This window comes from Neopelma chrysocephalum, unplaced genomic scaffold (genome assembly GCF_003984885.1).
Source record: "Neopelma chrysocephalum unplaced genomic scaffold, ASM398488v2 Primary Assembly neopelma1_96770, whole genome shotgun sequence".
Lineage (NCBI taxonomy): Eukaryota > Metazoa > Chordata > Aves > Passeriformes > Pipridae > Neopelma > Neopelma chrysocephalum.
This window is the reverse complement of record NW_020925414.1, coordinates 1,184,069-1,207,092: the sequence shown is the minus strand read 5'-3', so window position 1 is coordinate 1,207,092 and position 23,024 is coordinate 1,184,069. Positions and strand designations below refer to the sequence as shown.

General features: G+C 40.8%; 2 protein-coding genes across 12 annotated transcripts in view; one reads left to right on the top strand and one right to left on the bottom strand.

Moving 5' to 3' along the window:
• DDX4 (DEAD-box helicase 4) overlaps positions 1-6,433 on the bottom strand; it is a 77,772-nt gene extending 71,339 nt beyond the window's left edge. Inside the window, exons 1-7 of one of the 5 annotated variants that reach the window (XM_027709340.1) lie at positions 6,378-6,433; positions 6,052-6,134; positions 4,540-4,603; positions 4,168-4,242; positions 1,309-1,386; positions 1,009-1,101; positions 598-669 (exon numbers count right to left, since the gene is read on the bottom strand). In XM_027709340.1, the coding sequence (XP_027565141.1) occupies positions 598-669; positions 1,009-1,101; positions 1,309-1,386; positions 4,168-4,242; positions 4,540-4,603; positions 6,052-6,114 (445 nt within the window). In that variant the 5' untranslated portion in view covers positions 6,115-6,134; positions 6,378-6,433. Of the gene's footprint in view, positions 1-597; positions 670-1,008; positions 1,102-1,308; positions 1,387-4,167; positions 4,243-4,539; positions 4,604-6,051; positions 6,190-6,376 lie in introns of all 5 variants that reach the window. The other 4 variants (XM_027709341.1, XM_027709339.1, XM_027709343.1 and 1 more) reach the window with 4 other exon arrangements.
• Positions 6,434-8,794: 2,361 nt separating this feature from the next.
• Positions 8,795-23,024, top strand: part of SLC38A9 (solute carrier family 38 member 9) — a 46,599-nt gene continuing 32,369 nt past the window's right edge. Inside the window, exons 1-3 of one of the 7 annotated variants that reach the window (XM_027709350.1) lie at positions 8,795-8,813; positions 10,464-10,573; positions 16,184-16,335. In XM_027709350.1, the coding sequence (XP_027565151.1) occupies positions 16,232-16,335 (104 nt within the window). In that variant the 5' untranslated portion in view covers positions 8,795-8,813; positions 10,464-10,573; positions 16,184-16,231. Of the gene's footprint in view, positions 8,814-9,112; positions 9,161-9,327; positions 9,540-10,463; positions 10,574-11,336; positions 11,426-16,183; positions 16,336-23,024 lie in introns of those variants that run through there. The other 6 variants (XM_027709349.1, XM_027709348.1, XM_027709353.1 and 3 more) reach the window with 6 other exon arrangements.

The following is a 23,024-nucleotide window of genomic DNA, read 5'->3' as shown; positions in this document are numbered from 1 at the left end:
ACTACAGACCCTATATACAGCTTGTGAGTTACTTCACAATTGTTGGAGAGTCTACAGCAGAACTTCTCGTTATCATTTCTCTGCACAAAGCGCTGCCACCTGCATAGTCAAACAAACCTAGCATTTCCCTACCATAGTGGGCATCAATCCAAAAGATGCAGAAATGGTTGAGAATTTTTTGAAAGAATAAACCATGCTGGTTTTGTAAAGCAGTAACTTGGTTTTTTAAAGGATGCATTGTTAAGGATGCAGTTACATCCACTAGGGAATTAGCATGCTGCCTCTATAAACACTTCCTAAAAATCATTATTTGAACTAAAAATCAAAAAAACTTAGCTTGAACTAACTCACATAGGGGCAAATCAATTATTCTTCAAATATTAAGGAGCACTTCTGAAAATACATTCTAATCATTGAATGGTTTGGGTTGGAAGGAACCTTAAAGATCACCTAGTTACAATCCTCCTGCCATGGGCAAGGGTGCCATCCATTAGATCAGGTTGCTCAAAGACCCATTCAAGCTAACGAGGAACAGCATTGCCACAAATCACCACTGAACAAATCTGAAGGGCTCACCCCTACGTATTAAAGTCTTACCTGCACCATCTGTAAATGTTCCTTTTTCTGTAGAGTCCAGAATTCCAGATTGAGACATGTTCCTCTGCCCATCTACACAGTGTAGTGGATATAGAGCATAAAATTAGTATAAGGAAATACTACAATTAAAGCTAGTAATATTTACTCCAAATCTGCAGTGCAACAGTCCCAACAGATTCTTTGATAACTCCAACCTATGCTGTATTATAGTCAGTGATACTGTTTTCCTAAAGACCCCGTTCCTCTTCCACAACACAGCCACAAACACAGTTGAAGAACAGAAGCCATTTTGTAGCTTTCACCCTTGTACTGGTAGTTCTCAGAGAACTCAAGCAAACCCAGAAAGAATGGCCAATTGTATGTTGTTCCCATACAAACCAGTTAATATAAAAAAAAAAACCAAACACTTACTCTCATGTCGTCCAAAATCACCATGAAATCCTTTAAACCCTTTATTTTTTGTATGCGTACTAGAACCTTCTGCAGCATTTCTTCCTTGAAAACCTGCAGTACAGCAAAGCAAACAACAACTTAGTTTGCCCAATTTTGCATGTACAGATCAAGTGCCTTTTACCTGGATGAAGAACAGAAGCCATTTCATAGCACTCACCCTTGTACTGGTAGTTCTCAGGGAGCAAGCAAACCCAGAAAGAATGGCAATATGTATGGTGTTCCCATACAAACTAGTCGATACATAAAATTTACTCTTACCTTGTCCAAAGCCACCACGGAATCCTTTAGACCCTCTATTTTGTGTACTAAAATCTTCTATGTTTCTTTCTTGAAAACCTGCAGTGCAGCATACAACACAATAATTTAGTTTGCCTAATATCACATGTGCAGGTCAAGCATCTTTTAATTCTTCCCATTCCTTGTTTTATAAATCCACAAAAAAAGTACAATATAACTAAGTGATTTGCCTAAACATACGAAACAATGAAGAAAAAAAGTACTTTTTGCCAAAAAGTCTGACAAGAAGAGTACTGCTCTCCTGTATGATTTCAGGACATAAATCAAACGTTAGGTTTAAGTATCTCACTTTACATGCGTATATGCCACAAACATTCAACTCTTCAGTTTTGATGCAGATGCACATCAAAGAAGGGCAACAAGACTGGTGAAGGGTCTGGAGCACAAGTCCTTTGAGGAGCAGCTGAGGGAGCTGGGGTTGTTTGGCCTGGAGAAGAGGAGGCTCAGGGGAGACCTCATCACTCTTTACAATTACCTGAAAGGAGTCTGTAGGTGGGTGGGCATCAGTCTCTTCTCCCAGGCAACCAGCAATGGGACAAGAGGGCCCAGCCTTAAGCTGAGCCAGGAGAGGTTTAGGTTAGACATTAGGAAGCAGTTCTTTACAGAGAGAGTGACTGGGCATTGGAACGGGCTAACCAGGGAGGTACTAGAGTCACCGTCCCTGGAGGTGTTCAAGGAAAGACTGGATGTGGCACTTAGTGCCATAGTCTAGTAGACGAGGTGCTGTTGGGTCAAAGGTAGGACTCCATCATCTCAGAGGTCTTTTCCAACCTAGTTGATTCTGTCATTCAGATCTCTGGTTCAGTCAGAAGGCAACTGAAAGCATTTGTACCTTCTCAGTTTTCATAACCAGTACCTGCATAATTAGGATTTGAAAATGTGCCTTTCAGATCTACCAACTTCCATTTTTTTTTTATTACTCAGAACTGCTTATTCAGTCAGCAGTGACAAGTATTTAGTGTATTTTTATTTCTAATCCCTTTCCTTAGTCACTCTCCTGATGGGGAAGGAGAGGAAGTAAACAGTCATATGCACAAATAAGGTATTTCTCATTTTACACTGGACAGTTTTAGGTGTTGTCCAAGATCCAAGCAGTCAGCTTAGACGGAATTTTCTCCTTAATCCTTATTCTTCAACTGAACATCTGTTCTATCATATTGTAATGACAAAGAGAATCTGCTGTTACATGACATCAAGAAGTTCTCCTACCACAGCATCTGTGGTTCCTTCTCCACCAAGGCTGGGTGAATACCAATTTGTTCATCATTTGAGTTTTTCCAAATCAATTACATAAAGAAATAAAAACCAAAATCACATCTTAAAGGCTCACTGCAAAAACAGTCTAGAGGTAAGTATCCATAAATACTACAGACCCTATATACAGCTTGTGAGTTACTTCACAATTGTTGGAAAGTCTACAGCAGAACTTCTCGTTATCGTTTCTCTGCACAAAGCGCTGCCACCTGCATAGTCAAACAAACTTAGCATTTCCCTACCATAGTGGGCATCAATCCAAAAGATGCAGAAATGGTTGAGAATTTTTTGAAAGAATAAACCATGCTGGGTTTAACTGGGGTCAAGTTAATTTTCTTCACAACAGCTAATACGGGGTTGTTTTGGATTTGTGCTGGCAACAGTGTTGATAACACAGGGATGTTTCAGCTATCACTGAGCAGTGCTCACACAGGGCCAAGGCCTTTCCTGCTTCTCATCCCACCCGCGAGGAGGCTGGAGGGCACAAAGAGCTGGGAGGGGACACAGCCAGAGCAGCTGACCTCAAGTGACCGCAGGGACAATCCATCCCATATGGCATCACATCACACTCAGCAGATAAAGTTGGGGGAAAAAGGAAAGGAGGGATGCTCAGATGTCTTCTCAAGCCAGTTATGTGTGACAGAGCTCAGCTTTTGTGGGAAAGGCTGAATCTGCCTGCCAGTGGGAAGTGGTGAATGAATTCCTTGTTTTGCTCGCATGTGCAGCTCCTGTGTTACTTATTAAACTGCTTTTATCTCAATCCATGGGTTTTCTCACTTTCACTCCTTCAATTCTCATCCCCATCCCACCAGTAAGAGTGAGCAAGCAGCTGCATGGGGCTTAGATGCCAGCTGGGGTTAAACCACTGCAATAAACATAACACTGAGTGGCTCCACAGCTGTTCTGCAGGCCAGACCTTCTGATAAACCAGCCCAGACCAGGACTAGAGTTTCAATCTTCCTTGTTTCATAACCAGTCCCACTGACACAGAATTAGCCAGCAGCTCCCACTGCCCCTGTATATTGTACATACCAGGTGGAAGCACATGAAGCAGTGTGCCAAGCTGCCTCCTCAATGTGCACTGCATGCAGGTGTGGCACTCACCACTGTAAGCAGTAGGAGGACAGGGATTGAATATTGCTTTACGGATACTAAAGAAAGCAAGCTTTCAGGTCTTTCACAGAAGAGCACTGATATAGTCCCTCACACAGCATACATACGAATACTAATACTCAGCTTGACTTTTATACTACATGACAACAAAAACTATCACAAAAATACCCCTCCCCAGGCAAAACAGAATCAAAGCAAGAGGTAAACAAAACATCAATTTTAGATGTCGAGTCCTGCCTTCTGGGAAATGCGGTGGGGTATTTTGTGTTGTGCAGTCAAAACCAAGGGGTGATACTGAGTGCCTATATTATACAGAAATAAGGACCTGAATTACTCTCCAAGTCACAAATACTCATTTGGCTCTGATACAACAGAACTGAGCACCTTAATAAGCAAAATTTAATATATAATATAGGACTAGCCACTAGAATTACAGCCACTAGAGGAAGTTACCTTTGGCTGCAAAATTCCTTCCTCTACCGAAACTACTCACTGGTTGACACTGTCTGTTCAAAAATTCATCAGTACCTAGAATTAGAAAAAATAACTGAGTTAACATTCAAGGCTGTCTTTGACTCAGTATAAGTTATATATTGTATTACAAACAAATAAATAAAATAGTAAAAAAAAAGTAAATAAGTAAATAAATAAAGGCTGAAGGTCAAAAAAAGTATATTCATTATGTTCTCTCTATAATTTGATGCTGCTACTCCATAGGGGACACATTAAAATATCACAATTATAATATTGTGTTTTCCTTTAATCTTGTAAACTGCTCAAGTGATCAACTCCCCCAAATGCCAGTCAGAAGTGCCTTTCACATACCGAATGAGCCTACACTCGGACTGAAGCCAGATGAGAGGTCATTTGGTCTTTCAAACAAGCTAACCTACAAAAAAAAAAAAAAGGCACAACATCTTGATAACTTCAGGCCAAGCAAAGAACATAAACACAGATGCAGTTGCTATGTCTTCCACTTGAAAAGTTGCCTTCTGCACCTTCTGAAATGCAGACTCTCACACTCCTCTGTTCACTTCAGTTTATTAAATTTCAGTATTCTAAACGGTACACTGTTTGCATATGAATGTTACCAAAAATCACATTATACGCAGCTAAGATGTGAAGCTCACGAAGTATATAACAAGCACTAGAGTACACACAAGTACTAGAACAAAACAGCAGCAAGCAAACTGCTGGCACAGAGGAAACCTCTTCAGTTGCAGCGAACTCCCATGGCTACCTACCGTATTTGCAAAAACATACTGTCAAGTATACTCAAAGTCCTACCTACAGTCCTTACACAGGAAAACTTCTCACTCTTTCTACAGCAGCTCTGCATTTAAGACCATTAAGTTTGGAGACAACATGAGGCACTGTATTAACTGAACAACACAGAACAGCGAGACAGTCACCCATGTTCTATTCATTGCTGTGACTGCAATTCTGTGACTGCCAGAAGGAAGAGACAGCAAACAGAACAGCTAAAAGGACGGTTTCGAGAGAGAAGTCACAGCTCACGTCTAATCCACACCTTCACCAACAGATGTGGTTCTGCACGTCTCCAAAAATGCAGTTCCACTACTGCGCTTTCACTGTCCTTTCACTGTTCAATAGCCAGCAATAACAACCATCAAACCAATTTGATTTGTGCATGAAATTGTGGCCTACAAATACCCAAAATCCAGCATTTGTTCTCAGTTTATGTTACAACACGAAAAACACTATACCTTGCATACACAAATAGAAATACATTAGAAAGCAAAATGGACATGCAACGTGAACCACCAACTTCCTTCAGGAGTTACAAAACTGCACTGGAATACTCCTTATCACCACCGATCTGCAGTTTTAAGTTTTCATCCTGCCTAAGTTAGCTCTACTTCTTTTCAGCCTATGCCGATCCACTAGCCTATCCACATAGGTACTCAGTTCCTAACTCACACACCGTAGTTAATGAGTTACTCGTATGTGCCGCTTTTATGCGCATATTTTATTTCCAAAAAGTATGCATCCTTTCACAATCCAATGTAAAGGGGCAGCATCGAGCATCTGGAAGAGTAACAATAATCACCCACACCAACCACGTCCCAGGAGCTTCCAGGGAGGCAAGGCACCTCAACATTTTCAGAGATTGAAACTGCTACTCTTTGTTAAGAAAACACTGTCTTTTCAGCACCAAGTTAAGGTCAAGTTCCTCCAGGTGCTTCAGGAATCACAGGAAGAGGGGACACCACAGCTCACCAGCCACCCAAGCTGCACGGACAGGGGTTGAAGGAAGGAAAGGGAAAAGAAGCAAAGACACTACAGCCTAATTGCTGCCCCCTTCCCCCACCATACCTTCTCAAGGGATGGGAGCAACGCCTCGTCCCCCATCTCCGCATTCCAGTCCTCTTCAATCATGCTGTGCCCTGCCAGACCTGCTTGCAGGAGACAGAACACATCAGCAGCTGCCTCCTGCTCAGCTCCGGAAAGTCTAACAAGGAGAGAAAATGGCACCCTGCACCGAGGCTCGCCGACCCTGCCTGCGGGCGGGAGTGAGTACGGCCCAGCCCGGCCTCTGCGCTGGTGGGGATGGGAAGGAAGGAAGGAAGAGGGGGTCCTGCCGCGGAAAAGCCTCCCACTTCTATAAGAGCGACGCCCAGCCCCTTACCTCGGCCACAGGCGCTCCACAAGTAAATAAGATGGCGCCTGGCACCGATACTCTCTTAAGGACACCGCGCACGTGCAGCCGGATGGTCACGTGACCCCCGGCCAGCCAATGGGCGTGCGGCTCGGCGTCAGAGCGCGCGGGCGTGCCGGCGGCCCCTGTGGGCTCCCTCAGCGTTCCCGAATTCCCTTATGTAGAGCTGTTTTAGCGAGATCTGCTTGTCAAACGTCTGCTAAAAGTGAAATCCACAGTCTGGCGGAACCCCAAATAAGATATTAATCATTTTACTGTTTACAAACACGTTTTTTAAGCGTTAGCATGATAACTAACAGCAGATACACCTTTGCTGAAATTTTGTTTTAAAATACATTAAATAAGGTTAAACAGGTTATATATTTAGAAAAACAAAACAAAATAAAATAAAACCCCAAACTTAAGCACAACACCCCTTTCCCACCATTTTTTTTAATACCAGACTTGCTAGAGAAAAGAAAGAGAGCAAAATTCCTGGCTTAGGAGGTGTTGCTGGAGTGCAGGAAAACATCTATAGGACTCGTATCAGTTCAATACATCTATTAAAATGGTGGCAAGTACTCTGACACTTCTGCTTCTGTTTCCAAGCTGCTAGTGCAGTGTGTGTATCTCTCTTCATGCCGTGGAATAATCCAGCAATGCTTGTTCAGAAAAACATACAGGAAGTATATATCATAAACCTGATAATACTCATTAATCTGCTCCACCATGTGAAACAGTTTCCTCATCAGAAAATCTATTTGAAAAACTTGTTTGAGAACTTCTGTCTTCTGTTGCAGAGAAGTCACAGCAGATGTGGAATTCTGAACGTCTAGTAGGGGCTTTGGGCACCAAGTCAAATTCCTGCAGCAGCTGAAGAATTTTGGAAAGTGGTCTCTGAACTAATGCTTTGGTTATTTTCCCCTTAACCATTGTCAGTTAAGCCCTGTCCTTTCTAGCTGCTCATTTTTCAGGAGCATCAAGACAGGATAAGGCAGTTAAGAAACTTAAACAGCTTCTCTGTCTCACAATGAGGTTAAAACTGCACCAACAGGTGATATATATTATGCTGTGCCTTGTGCAAGTAGCAAAGATGGCTGCTGGCAGTTATTAGCTTTCAATAAGTATTCAGCAAAACACACAATGCCCAAGGATGAAGAACTTGCAGTGGGAGCATCTCTATGGAAAGTGTATAAAACTATTCATAAATTCCTGAAGCAGCACCTGAAACTAGTAGGCTCATGAGTTAAATTAACCTGAGGATTGTAGCAGGTGACCAAGAATGCAATTAAATACAGAAATGCAATGAAATCCTTTATCTGCCATAGTAATAACTATGGACATCTTTCACAGCACAGGACACAGAAGACAGGCTTGTAAGAGTAAGACTAGATGCTTGCATGCTGAAAAAAACAGTTCTTTACACAACTGTGCTTTTGTGGCTTTCAGTTTAATTCACTTTCATAGCACCAACACAAGGTTGCATTTCAAATTCCTGTGATAGCAGTTAGATGGACTTCTTGACTTATCAACTAAAATCTTCTAATGGCCAAGAACCACAACATACGCTTGGATCCTAAGAGTGGCTCAGAGGCAAAAGTTGATGATGAATTTGCTGGGATACACAGAAACAAGAGTTTTGATCCAACCAACCTTCTGTTCAGCTGCATTTCAGGATGTTAAGTCTCTGCTGCCTTGTTTCCATCCACAGTCTGAAATTCAATTACACAGCAGTTTCCTTGCAGAATAGTTGGGCAGTCCTGCTGCTAGCCCACACAATCTGGCTTGGGCTCCACTTGAACAGGAAGTACAGGGTGGGATTTATGTAGCTTGTTTTGTACTGTTCTCACATGGGGAAGCTATCTCTGCTGTATTCCTTGCAATTCAGCAGTTTTTCCAAGCATGAGCTGTAAATATCCCTGGAGTTTGATGTTAACCAGTGTTTCAACTATGAAAAGGATGGTCCCAACTTGATTTAAGTAGTATCAAATTTAAATTAAAAAAAACAAAAACAAAAAACCCAAACCAAACAAACGAACAAACCAAAAAAACCCCACCAAACCAACAAACCAAAACTAAACAAAAATACCCCAAAAAACCAAACCAAACCAAAAAAAATTAAAAGAAAAAAAAATCCAGACAAACCCCAAAACCCATAAAACAAACAAGCAAACAAACAAAAAAAATCAACCTAGGATTAAAAGTAGTTAATATTTTAAATGTATTGTATGGCAGATTGTCTGTGTGGTTTAGTCTGCTCGGTGTCCTTTGCTCAGCAAGTGTTTCATACCTCTCTCAGCAGGTCAGAAGGCCCACTTTACATCGTTCCTCACAGAAGGCGCGTAGCCAGTCACGTGAAGACCAGCATGGTTTGTTTTGGGCAAGGGTTATGCAAACATTTTGTCACCACGCTGGGCTTCAAAAGTATGGAAGCAAACGGGTAAGCTTCCTTTTTTTTGTTGGTTTGTTTGGCGTTTTTTGTTTTGTTTTGTTTTTTACTAGCGGCCACTCATCAGCCACGACCAGCAAGTGCGAACATTTTCCTCTCAACGCTCAGTTCATGCTTACCCGTACCACGACCTCACAGGGGAGCCTAGGCTGACACACACTGCCGGCCCGCTCCCGCCCCGCGGGTCTCTGGGAGTCGTAGTCCTTGCGCTACGCAGCGGCCGGGCAGCTTCCTCGTCGGAGCCACCGCGGGAACTACGCGGCCCGGCACGCCCAGGGCCGCCCGCCCCATTTCGCGTTACTTCCTGTCGCCGCCGCGGGGCCGCCGGAGCGGAGCAGGTACAGGAGCCGGGGCAGCGGCGAAGGCAAGGCAGGGCAGGTCGGCTCGGCGGGAGCCGCCGTGGGGGTCTCAGGGCGTGGAGCGGCTCCAGAGCACGGTGCGGCGGTGCCGCCGCCTCCCCCGCGCCCCCGCCGGGCTCAGCCCCGGGCGCCCTACGGGGCGGAGGGGCCGGGCGGGAGCCGCTCTGGCGGCGGGAACTGACCGGCCACGCCGTGTCTGGTTAGCGGGAACCTGGGCAGATCGTCAGAGCAGTGTCGGAGGTACAGGAACGGCATGGAAGCTTCTCGGGCGGTCCGTGGAGCAGCGAAATGCTTGCATCAGTTTTCACGGGCCTGAGGGAGGTCCCCTTAAGCTGAAAGCAAAAATGGTGTTTAAAATGTAAGTTAGCTCCTAAGGTGATAGTTTTATGTTCTTGTAAGTATTTATTTATAGTCCCCACAAATATAAATGTATGCACATACACAAATAATACAAGCTTTACCTGTTGAAGACAAAACAAGTTCCATTTCTTCTTAATTTTACTTAAATTTGTCATTTGGCAGTGACTATGTAGTCCTTGGTTGAGAGTTACACAAAAGCTCAGCAGTAGTTCAGCTTGTACATTCAAGAGTCTTTTTTCCTCAAAAAGTTGTTAACTTCCATTGCTTATACAGTTTTATTCACTTTTGACCAATACAGTTGCAGGAGAGCGTGAACAAACTAAGGCGTCCATAAGGTGCCATGAGAGATGGTGTACTGTCCCCGTTTTAAGGAGCTCTTAACGTATGCTGCTACTTTCAGGACCAGTATAGAATGCTTCAGTGCCTTCTGATGGAGGATTCACTGCCCAAAAGAGGAACTGAGGAACTCTGCTGTCTTGTGCTCAAGTTCTTGTCTTTCAGTGTAGACTTATTTCTCATACTTTAGTGCTTATTTCTCATACTTTGTGTGCTCAGCCTGCAGCTTGCTTGAGATTTGTGCCTTGAGCTTTATTCATTCACTCACCTGCTCAGAATCTATGAGAAGACCAGGTTGCACTAATTAGCACTTCTAACAATAATCTTCCTTATTTAAATGAAATACTTTGATTAGCCGATTCTGGTATTTAGAGTATGAGGTGAGTTTTTAGGAGCAGTGATTTTAAATAAGATTTGAAGCTTAATAGCTCTCAGTGCTCCAGCTGCTGTTTTTCTAGCACCATGATGGCATGATAGAGGCTGTGGGGGTAGTGATCCTCTCTGCCTTCCTTCTCCTGCCCACTATGGGAGATTCTCTGGTAAATACCAGTCCTACAAACCAGCTAAGCACAGTCTGTGTTCACAGGATGGCTAGGATGACTGACTAACTGAACACAGTTTGTTCCTGCTGTGGAGTAAACATAATTGGTAACCCTCTTGCATGGCCTGGCCTGTAACTCTGAATGATCTGTCAAGATGGGTGTCTCATCTTAAAGCATCAGCACACACGTCAGTAGCTGAGCCATAAACTGGAATTGTTAAATTCACTGTCTAAGCAAACTAATAGGGTTTTGCCATCCAGTACAAAGATGATTAGAACAGCCAATATTCTGTGGCTACAATGAGGGCTTGTCTTTGCCCCTTAATGCTTTTTAGATTTTGAACCAGGAGAGAGAACCTGAAGGCACTCATAATGGCAAATGAGTGAGAATTAATGAAGGTCTAGTCCTGTTGTGATTACCATCTGAAAGCCATATGGAGTCTTTCCTGGAATGAGACTGGGGAATAATAACTTGCATACCCTTAGGTATTGTTTCACAGTTTACGACCAACAACAGAAAAACTGTATTAGTAAATTCTGATCCACTTGTTCCCTTTTGCTGCCCTTCTGATGTAGTGCTTCAGATGTTTCTAGGACAATTATGATAGGGCAGCAGGTCATACTAAGCTTCACCACTGGTAACCAGTGAAATTATATCCTGAAAAGGGACAACAGGATTCCAAGTATATGCAGACCTTTGCACATTGGAGGATACCTTGACATTAATGGTGTTTGAAGATGTAATTGATTAGATAGCAATGATAGTGAGGACTGTGTTGATAGCATATGATTGGAAAAATTGATTGCTGTTGTAAGCCCTTACACAGAAGAGGATCCCAAACATATTGTGATGTGCTAGCAGTTTAGACGGATTTTTTTATATCCGGAAAAGTATTTCAAATAGGAAGAAGGACAGCTGAGCATGCTTTAAGGCAGAGTACAGCAGTTCTTAAAAGATGCTAGTGTCAATGTTGCTCCACGTTTGTGAGGGGTTTGATACTACAAAGGTATGTCAAAGATGTATTTTTAATAGCTGTTGTGGAAGAGCTACATTTTTATCTTAATAACTGTCCTAAGCACAGCTTAGGGAGGTGTTTCAACAGCACTTAACATTGACTTTCGTGGGGGTAGCAAAGTCAGAGTATTTCCTTCTGGAGTCAAATGCTTGGAGAACTAAGTTACATGATAGGAGTTTCACAAGCAAAATCAAACACTTTCCTTGCCAAAGCTGGATTGGAAAGGAAAAGAACTATGGGTGCAGAGAAATATTCTTAGAGCCTCTTTTTCCTCTGCAGCAATACAGCAGTGCTACAGGGGAGAACATAAAATTTCTTCCTTTGTTCCTGCCTTATCAGTAAGATTATAGTTGCAGTTAATTAGTAGAAGGTAGTTAGCACTCACTTTGATCTTCACTTCAGTGTGAGACTGATCTGCCTTACTTGCTGCTCAACAAATCATAACTGTTCTTGGATGATATTTGCAGTGTTTACTATGCATCACTAAGTTTTGTGTAAAAGTTAATTTCTCAGCATGCCCATGAGCTATAGGAAGTACTGGCATTATCCTTATTCTAAGGATAGGTATTAAAACACAGGAAAAAATCCACAAATTTTGAAAGCTCAGTTTGAGAACAACTTGGTTTATATAACATATAAATATATAATATATTTAACATAATATATTTAAATATATTTATATTTAACATCATTCAGTAGTGCATGACACATACACTCCTTTGTTGTCCAGTGTTACATGAAGCAGACTCTAAGCAGCAGGGTAAGAAAAGGGGTAACATAATGTAAAAGATGCGTGATCCCCCAGGCTGTGGCTTCTATTAGTGTTGCCTTCTTCTGCAGACCATACTCATGTCTTTTCAACTGCACAGTGAAACTGCTGGTTCTATGAAACTATAACCTAGACAACCCCAAGCCAGCACCAAAACAATTGTATCCCTCTTTAGATTTATTTTTTTAGGTAGATCTATTCCACAGTCCTACTTATTCCACCAAGACAGAAAAGAAGACAAATAGCTGTGCCACCAGAGACAGTGGGAGGAAAGACAGCATGAGCAGCAGGGAACAGCATTGCTTTTAACTCATAGCACTGCTGAAGACAAAGTACCATGAGTTTATGTCTCCAACTGCAGCTACACTACAGCTAAGAGGAACCTCTTTTCCACTTGCGGGAAAATCCAGTTTGACAACAAATGAGTCAAGTATCCTTACAACATCCTTCTCCATTTCTAAACAGCCATACTTTAATTCCCAGAGATCCACAGTAATAGTCTGCATTCAAGAGTGGCCTCATAGAAGCTGTTACCGTGGTGTATTATAAAATATACAAACAGAATGAGGTTTGTCAAGCAACTTTGATTTTTGACCTGAATTCCTTGTGTTTGGCATTCCAGTCCTTATTATAGGCTTTATAGATCATATAGAGAGTATTCTGTGTCCCATCACAGTTTTTAAAAGAAACCTCCTGAGTGAGGTGAACATAGATCAGATACCCCCTGTGAGAAAAATCTTTAGATAACTACGGCATTAGGAAAATTACAGTTGGGAAGAGGCTGTTCTAATGGAAACTGTCAGGCAGTAAGTTGAGAGAGCATAACCAGCTCCATTCCATGTATTAAAAATGTTTATTGAGAGTGCAGTCCAGTCAAAAAGCGTAGATTGTAGATAAAAGAGAGGCTAATCAGGTTCATTGTTCTTCATTTTGCTCTTCTGCTTAAAATTGTCCTTTAAACTGTCCTGACTTCAGCTGCAGTCTTTACATGTGTCATAGCTGCCTCTGTTTGTAGAGTAACCAGATATTGGTGGTCATAAGCTTCATTGTTATCAACAATAAGCACTTAAAAAATAAACTGTCTTCACAGATCCAGCTTTTAAGTGACCCTGAAGAGTCAATAAACAGCTCTGCAAGCCCCAAATCGTGCTGGCAAGCCAAACTTAGTGTGTGATATGTTTTGGAAGGATTATTTTTCTTCATGGAATACTATAAAATCTCCTGGGTTCTTAATTTATAGCCACAGTGCAGAGAAAATCAAACTGGTAATCAATGTTGTCAGCATCCGTCAGATTGATTTATAATGCACAAGTAAATTATTGGTTTTAAGGAAGGGATATGCATTTGATGTCTGCTTAATCTGTGTCATAAATGGCCTGTGGAAGGAAGGGATCTCAGACCTGCAGTCTTACGAAAAATTCTGTCTGAAAACACTTCCAAATATTTGGGATTTGAATTTATTTCAGTTTTCAATTCAGGCATTAGGACTTTAAATTTTCATCTGCATTTTTATGGCTAGACCTGAAGTGTGATTTAAACTTTGAAGAGAGATGCAAAATGCAGAAAAAATGTGGGGTCTGTGTTTGAGACCTAGGTGTGTCTGTTCATAAAATCATGAAAGATGTTCAGGTAAGAAAGATAATAGAATAAAAGAAGATAATCCCATATTTTAATGGGAATGGCAGGGGTGTAGGTGTAGCAGTGTGTGAAATCTTGGGGCCTGTGATTTTGTTTCAGAAGTATTTAGTTGCTGCAGAAAGCTGATGTGCACTGGGGTGGATTTTAACCGTAAGAGTGCAGGATATTAGTAAGGAGAAAGGAAGTAACGTAGTTGCTGTAGAAAAATAAGGTGAACCAACAGAAGTGAACAAAAATGGAGTTTGGAATGGAACAGTGTCACATGAAAGGAAGTAAAAATATTGGTGTGAACTAAGATATCTCTTTATAGGCAGTGCTAAGTAAAGGCAGATTAGGAAAGCGATTTTGACAGTGTGTAGGAGAGACAGAAAATAGGAAATGAGGAGCAGGAATCCACTCGCTAAAGCATCACCAGAGGAGCTGAGAAGGATGAGAGAAAGTAAGACATTCAGTTGAGGCCAAAGAACAAGCAGCAGTATTGTGGAAGAGAAGGACTTCAGGGTAAAGAATCAAAACTGGTGGTTTATAGAAGGTCTAGAGTGGTGAAAGTGAGGAAGCAGTAAGTTGGGGGGGTAAGAGAATTCCTGTCTTGGAAAGGCTCTGGAAAGTTTACAGGAAAAAGCTTTAGAGAGTGTAACAGCAAAAATAAAGTTCAAGAGAAAGAAAAGCTATCAGCAAGTGCAAATAAGGCTCTTAAGATTGCCTCAGTTATTGCCACTGATCACTTATGTCTACTAAAAGAGAGAAAATGAACAAGCTAAAATCATGCCTTTAAACTCAGTGACTTTGCTCAAATCTCTTGTCATGGGTGTTGAAACTAGGAGGAAACCATCAGCACTGCAAGATGATATGGCTTAATCCATGCACTATCCCCTTCCTTGGACAGGCATGCAAGTGTGCCTATCTGTCTGCCAGACAGATAGCAACCTCAAGCTCAACACTGATTTGGATTTAAAGCAAAAGAAAGGAAGGTTAATTTTCATCTTCCCTGTCCAATTCAGTGTGGGATCACACAAATGCCATTGAGCTGTCGATGACAGGACTAGTTCTTTCAGTGCTATTTCCATGAACTGGGCCCTACAGTGGTTTTCGCCCCTTACACACAGAGAGCCATTACCTGTGTTTGTCTTCTACAAAGCACTTTCTAAGCAAGTTGAGCCAGCCTTAGTGCTTCTGCAGTCCCTGCCATATACTCCTTCAGTGTTTTCCTATGCCTCCTTTAGCAATTTTTTCAACTCTAGAGAGCGGAACTTTCCTTTCTTTTTCATTGTCTCCTTCAGATTCTTTGGGTTTTTTTTCCAGAGGTATTAATAAGATAAGCTAATGGAAGAGGCTTGACAATATGCAGCTAAGAAGGGGTAGAACCGTGTCACTGCTTACCTTGGGTTGGTGTGATTTCTGGCATTCGGCCCTCACAGTGTAATTCCATGAGGATGCATAAGGATGATACATACCTTATTCTTTCCATCTTGTCTTCTTCCATCACTACCCCAGGTTTCAAACATCCAGTGCTATCCTTCCTTGCCTTGTGCCAGCTCTGGTTGTCATCTGTCTTTCCATCAGCCTGTCTAACATTCTAAAGCATTCTGAAACATTATGAAAGAGCATATCCTTCTACCATTTTTGTTTGGAGGCATCCTGGCTTCTACCGTTTTTGTTTGAAGGAGTCCTGGCTGAAGAATTCTTTAGGAGGTAGCAAGGATGAGAGCTGTTAAAGCCATTACATTTGATCAGCTGCACAAGACCACAGAAAGTCCCCCATAAGGACTGTAATTCAATCTAAGTAGAAATCCATTAGCTTGAAAGCGGTCTGCTCCCCACTATTTGGCCCGGAGTGGTCTGAATGCATGTAATAGTTGTTATTAATGCATTATTAAACCATTTATTGCCTTTAATTCAAAAAGCTTGGACATGGTAGACTGCAATAATCTGATCCTTGTTGTGGAACTGGAATAAACTGCATATGTATGTGTCTGCTGCAAAGTTTGAAGTACTTTAGTGAAACAGTAGTCTCTAATAACTGATAAATTATTCTCAGCTGTACTGTTATACAGCTCCTTTAGAGATTTAAGTTTAATTCATATGGCCTGTTGCAGCGCTAAAAGAGATTTAGAGCACAATTGTACATTGACCAGTTTACTTAAATAGATAGTGTGTTTTAAAAAAATACTGTTCCCACCATACCTGCCTTGTGATGTTTGCATTATGGAATGAGAATTCTCAAGTGGCAAGATGAAGGTGCTTTGCAACCCAGGAGCTTCTAAAGCTGTGGGACTCTGCCAGTGTTAAATTCATAGCAGGGACACAGTTTTACTTAACTGCAGTTGTCTCATTTTTTTTAGGCTTGAATAACTGACAGAATCTAAAAGAAGGAGACGCATTCACCAAATATGGAAGAGGATACCAAACCTATCTTGGTTCCTGTGGGAGGCAATGAAAGTAATTATGGAATCATGAATATACAGTTTAATCCAGAAGACTATAAGTGCAAAAGGTATGAGGAAGGCTGAACCTACAGAATTATTATATAGTTTAATCTTTGCTTTTAACAACAGAATCCTACAAAGACAGAAGACTAACATTTGGAAACCAGGATCTGAATACAAACAGTTCCTACTTTGTCTGTATATGATACTGTTCTGTTTCCAGGCACTGGGTGAATAAATGGTATTACTGTGTTTTGTTTGTAAGGGTAAGACTTTTCTATTGCCACCACTTCAGAGAGAGTTCTGCATGTGGCTTTTAAAATGCTCTTCAAACATGGAATATCATGTGTGTATACTGGTGCATGATTTTTTTTTTTTATTTAGCACAACCAACTGAAATGTAGAGATCATGCAAGAAAGCTTGCCAGATGATGTAGATAAATGGCTGTCAGTATGAATAGATGGTGCTGTGTGCATTCTGCAGGTGATGCTGGAAAAATACATTATTTGTTAGTACTAAGGGAAATGAGTGACCTTTACTGCCTTTCAAGGAAAAAATATGTAGTTCTTTTTGAGATTGAACAAATATGAAAAATTCAGCAGTCCAGCCTTACTGCTGTGCCTTCAAAAACAATACCTATCTAGCGAAGTGGTTATTTTGCATTTTTTTAAGAGTTTAACAGCTCTGTTTCCTAAAGGAGGTTGGAGTGGGAGACTTCCTCTGCTGCAGTTAAGATTTCTGTGGGCTGGTCCTGGAACCAAAACTGAGATTGGAGTGGGAACTGCCCTTCTGATACTAGCTGGAGGCACCAGCTCTGCAATTTTATATGAAGGATTAGCCCTGTACCACCTCTTGGACCGTGTTTATGTTTTTCCCCCTCTGCATCCAACATCGTATTTCAGTAAAGCTGTTTTCCTGAAGAAACTGAAGATGGCACTGTTGTATACAAAATACTGTTGTTGGGGTTCACTTCAGCCAAAAAAAGTTTTTTATGATAGTGCTTTGCTGCTGTCTCAGCCTGCAGCTTTGGAAAGCCATCAGAGCCTACTTGTACGTGAGCCAGGGGCTAAATAATCTCTCTTTTGTCTGGCAGCAAAGGAAGGAGGATAAGGGTCTGAGTGAGCCCAGGGGAGCAAATGGAGTACAGGTGCAGGAGCATATGGAATCCTGTATATAAAGGTTAGGAAACGCTAGAGTACTTTTATGTGGGAAAAGGCAATTGTGCTACATGAAATCTTGTTCTAACTTCTTTTTGGGGAGTATCTGAGCCCCTCCTGGCCCTCCTGACATAAGAAGACTGATAGTTTATATGGCTTTTGGAAACTCCTTGTTCTGAAGGAAATATGTGTTTTGTTTAAAGAGGAGCAGTGGGTTTCAGGTGGCATGGTGATGCAGTGGCAATGAGAGAGGTTTACATCTTTTTGATATATCAAAACGCCAAGACTCACTTTTTTAAGTGAGGTTAGGTATTGTTTCCTTGTAGTGTTGTTGGCTTTTTTCCTTGTGATTTCCCAAGTTTGGAGACTCAACTTCGTAAAAGGCCATAGCCTGGCATTTGGTTCCCTCCCTGAAAGCAAATGTATTGCGTTCCCACCTCCACAGCCTCCAGCTGTGCAGATATGTTTATTTTGTCTGTAATGCTCCTCTCTTGAGTTCATTCCCCCATTTTCTACAATCTAGTTTTTTGCCTTCTAAGCATGCAGAGGGACAAATATGAAGGGCACGAGCCATGGGATATCAGAGGGGCCTGGAAATCATAGTGGGGCCGAACTAGTTTGAACTCCATCTCTGTATTAGAAGAGGCAGCTGCAGACTTCAGAACAGGCCATCGGGGTCTGTGTCAGTTGTAGTCAGAGCAGTAGGCAGTATGAAGGGCTTCTTCATTAGACCTTTACGGAATAGCAGCTCACGGGAAGGAGGTTTATTATGCATGAAAGTATCAAACAGTGCAATTGCAGGAGTACAGTGCAAAGTATGCTCTGCTTACTTTGTTCCTTTTTTTGACTCGCTGTTCAAAAACCTGACCCGACATTGGTGGTTGGTCATTTTCCTTTGGTTGAGGTAGCTCTTCGAGGGTTTTGTTTGATTTGCTTGTAATTACTGTCTTTGTGCTGTTTTGTTCTTTTGTTTGAGTTGATTGAGATTTGATGGCATTTGCATAGTTATTTGGTTTTCTTAATAGCTTGGAGGATTTGGGATTTTTGAAAGGCATGCTTTTCAGTGTTTACACACAAACAATAAGCCAATCGTTTGTTAGAGTTGTAAATTACTTTGTTTAGTATTGTTTTGCTAATTTGGGGGAAATATTAAACCACTTTTAATCCTTTTAAAGAGGATGTTGTTGTTCTTCGCAATGCCCCGAATTACTCACGCCGTATTTAATGTGTTTTGCCCATTTTGTAGGTCCCTTTAAAAACTAGAATGTCATTGCTGCAGTGGCTTATTGATGATTATTGTATGCAAGAGAGGGAGTTTCATGTTTTCTTTTGACTGCTCTTTAAATCTGTTTATTGTCAACAGATACTGCAGTTGTCTCCAGGAATACTTGAACCTTCAGAGAAGCAGTTGATGTTTCGTGTTCTTTATTTTGCTTATGAAAAACCTTGACAATGCCTCCTGCTAAAGGGAGATCAAGGTTTCTAGTTTTTTTCTATTCTTTTTGAAGTCTCACAGCTTTCTCACAATTCAGGAGACATCAGCAGGTGAAATTAAAGTTATAAATTAAACAGTGTCTGTAGATGGCAGTCAGAGAAGCCTTTTACATGCAAAAGAGGTTGATTCCCTTTATTTTCAAAGTTCTTTTAACTTACAAAAAGGGAGACAGTGGTTAGCAACCTGTGCAAAACTATCCTTTTTGCATCCATTATGCCTTTACCACTCCACACCTATGTGGTCATTTTACTTAATTGCGTGTTTTCCCTTTTCCTCCATTGCTAATATTTTTACAAATTCCTAATATTACTCTTTTTAGCTGGAAAGAATTGGAAGCTCCTTAATTAGGAACCTTCGTAGTTCTTTGTAAGCAAAGAGTAGAATATTTTTGCCTTAGACACAGAAGAGTGAACAGTGACTGAAATGTGGTGAGGTAAAGCTTATGATTCTTAACTTGTTAAAATTTTGTGCTTTGAAAGGTTATTTTAGTTTTGCATCCAGCATTTTAAGATACTTGTGTGCTCATGCTGTAATCACTATAATGGTGATATGAAAGCAGAAAAATTTTAAGTAAAATGCGTTTCCAAGAGAATGAAGATCTTATAGGATAACTGTAAGCACACTGTTTTACAATGTTTCAGTAAATTTAGATAGCTTAGAAAGTCAGTCATGGAAATCTTTGGCGCAAGTTTCCTTAAAAGAAGCACACTGACATCTGTAATCGTAGAAGATCCTGAGTTGGAAGGGATCCACAAGGATACTCAAGTCCAGCTCCTGGCCCAGCACAGGACAACCACAAAAGTCACACAATGTGCCTGAGAGTGTTGTCCATAGGCATCTTGAACTCTCTCAGGCTTGGTGCCATGACTGTTTCCCTGGGGAGTCTGTTCCAGTGGCTGGTGTTCCTATCCAGATAGGCAGTTCCCAAGTATGAAATAGCATCTTATGAGTATAGTCTTATTATGACTTCTTTTCCTTAATTTAGTGTCCAATATAACGAATCAGTTTTACTCCTCAGTTTCTCCTGTGCCATATACAGCATTCTTGTAATAATTTGTTAACTCAATAAAACAATAAAGCTATAGGAATTTACTAACTTTATTTCTGTGTAACAATCCTATTACATTCCTGAAAAGTAAATTAGTCATGTGGGGTGTCAGAGAAATGGCTCCTCATGATCTTTTTGGAGGAGAGGAAAAAAATTGTAAAGCAACCTGTAAAGAGGTTTTTCTTTTTCATATTTGTTTAAAAATTAAAAGTTTGTGTTATGTGAAGTCATTAATACTGTCATGTAGAGCCAAAAGACACAGTGGCAAAAAAATTCTATTCCATTGTAACAGCTCAATACTTAGCACATTTTTGATCAGAACTCCAGAATCAGTTGTTTGACGTTTAAAAATACTTCAGCAGAGGTACTTGAAAAACAGTATTATGGAATTTAAAACTTCTTGAGATAGGTGTTAGTCCTACTCCTTCATTGCTCTGCAAGTTGTAGTATATTGCTGAAAATGTCCAGAAGAAAGATGTAGCACCCTTATGCAGTTGCAAAATTGTATGTAGTTTGCCAGTGTTCCTATTATGCTGTTCCCTCTAATACTCCAATCCAACACTTGAACTTTGCCTACCACAATGTTTGGAAACAACCTTTATCGAGAACATCTCTTCATTTTCTTTGCTTGCAGATATTGCTACTGAAGTTGAAAATATAAGAAGTTTGGACAGAAGCCCTCTTCTCTCTTTTCCAGATCTATAGAATTCTTATTATCTGTCCCTTTGTGTGAGTGAGAAAAGCTGAGTTTAGCTGCAGGTTTTCTGAGAATGGTTTCTGAAGTACAGGTGTGGAGTGTAGTGTGTGGAAGGTGTGGAGTTCCTGCATGAGCTCCTGCAGTTGTCCATATTCATGGTGCTGTGGAAAACAGCTCTGTTTTACTGAGTGTTTGCCCTGGTAAAAGAGCATTGTTTTTCAGGCTATTTAATGAAATATTAATTGTAATTGTGTTTTTTAGTATGGATAAAGTTTAATGGACACTATAGTTTATCTCAGCGTATGGAAATTGTCTGCACTGTTTCACATCCACAGTCACACCCTCCAGTCACATAACCTCTCCCCTTCCCCCAGATCACATTGTCCACCATCCTTTTCATAATAATTTTGCCATGTGAGACATATAATGTAATTGCCTTTATAAATCAGTGTATTTTAATAGAAATCTGTTGCAGCTGCTAATGCTTGCATGTACAGGAGTGCTTGCCCACTAGACATATGGTCCCTAAACAGAGTTTTTCAAAATATATCCAAGATTATATCCTAGCTGCTTTGGGCTTTGAAAATCTCAGTCTTTGAGAATTTCTTTGAGTCTTTGAGAGAGCTTCTTAGACTCCTGTCTGCATATGCCCTACAATCAGTCTTTGATCTGGGTGTTGCTGGGAAGCAGGGAAAAAATAACCTTGATCCTAGACAGAATGTTACCCTTTTCTAGTGGTGATCAGTGAGGAAGGTTGCCTCCCAGCCTCCCTCCTGGGAGGCACAGTCAGACTGACAGTCAGCATCCAAGTCAGACTGATGTTTTCAAAGAGATCTGCAAGAAACATAAAGCTGATGGGTGGTCAGTCTGGTCAGTCTATTTTAGCAGTCACTTTCTCAGTAGGCCTAGTGCAGTGGTACCCCAGAAGAAACAAAATGAACTGCTGCTTAACATCATTTTCATTTTCAACAGATGTACAGTAGAAGGGATCAGGAGGGGAAGTAGCTCAAGTATTGGCAGCAATAAACGTGTGTACTCCTTTAGTCAGGAGCCAGAAGTAATAGATATGAAGAATTTCTTAGGGCTTTTTTAATTTTATTTTCCTTACCCATAGATTAGATTCTGGATCATACTCTTCTGTTTTGTGCTATACCAAAAATTCCTTGTTTAATCCAGACCCTGTTGATAGTACTGAAGAGAATTAATTGTCTTTTAAGAATTTCTTACCTACAGATAGGTTTTTGCTGCATGTGATTTTTTTTTTCTTGATATTTGGTTGTTGACTAACAACACTGCTTTCCCCATAGAATAGGATGCTGTATTCATGTTTCCTATTATTTCAGTTTTAAAATCATCCGTGGCTTCTACTTAAATTACTTTAAAAATAATCTCCTGTTGTCTTCCACTCTGGAAGAATTTTCTTTGACGTCCACATCAGCAGTTGTTGAACACCATTTTCAAGGAAATCTTCATGAAGGTCTTCACACTATGCAGTTGCTGTAAAACTAGCAAAACACATACCTTTAAGTGTCTTAAGTTTAGTGTGTGTCACTGATCTAAAAAGAAATCAGCAGAGATGACTGGGGGTGGGGCTGCATTTAAGCATATTACTTTTCCTGTTTTTATAGCTACAGTCTTTATTTTGCAGGTCTTCTAATGAAATAGTTTTAGCTGTGTCCAGTGATTGGATCAGACTCATAAATTTTAAACTAAAACAGGTGAAGTCCTTTAGAGCTGACAATCCATGAGTGTTTTTGTACATTACCTATGCCTGGAATTAGTTAGCCCCATGTGCCTGTGACTTTAGTAATAAAGCTTTTGCTTAAAATTTATTCCTGTTCAATTGAGATATCTCTCTAAATTGTTTATAAGAACACCACAGAAAATCAAACACAAACCAGAGATTTCCCCCCTCATAATCATAGGAAAAAAGAGGCAATTGAGAGTGTTTTAAAAATTCAGTGTTCGTTTGCATTTCAGTAAGTGTGAAACAACTTAGCAAATCTAAGCCATTTTTTACTTGATGAAGCAAGATGTAAGAATTAATTAAGGTGAAGAAAAGAATGAATTTATGGAAAGGGAAGTTTGTGTTCTCTATTTTCCACTTTTATGAGTCAGGTTTTCTTAGTCTCATAAATAATCCTACCTACTATGTCCCCTCAATAGGGGAATAGGGAATAGGGAACTACCTTCATCTCTTCCAAAGACAGAGGAAAACTGTATTCCTTGTATTCCTTCCAGATGAAAGGTGGTGTCATGGTACAAATGCTTATTGGTGTTGAGAGCTGGGGCAAGAGGGGTTGACCAAGTTCCTTTGTAGTCTGGAACAGAAGTGAGTATTGAAAATCAGTCAGTTCAA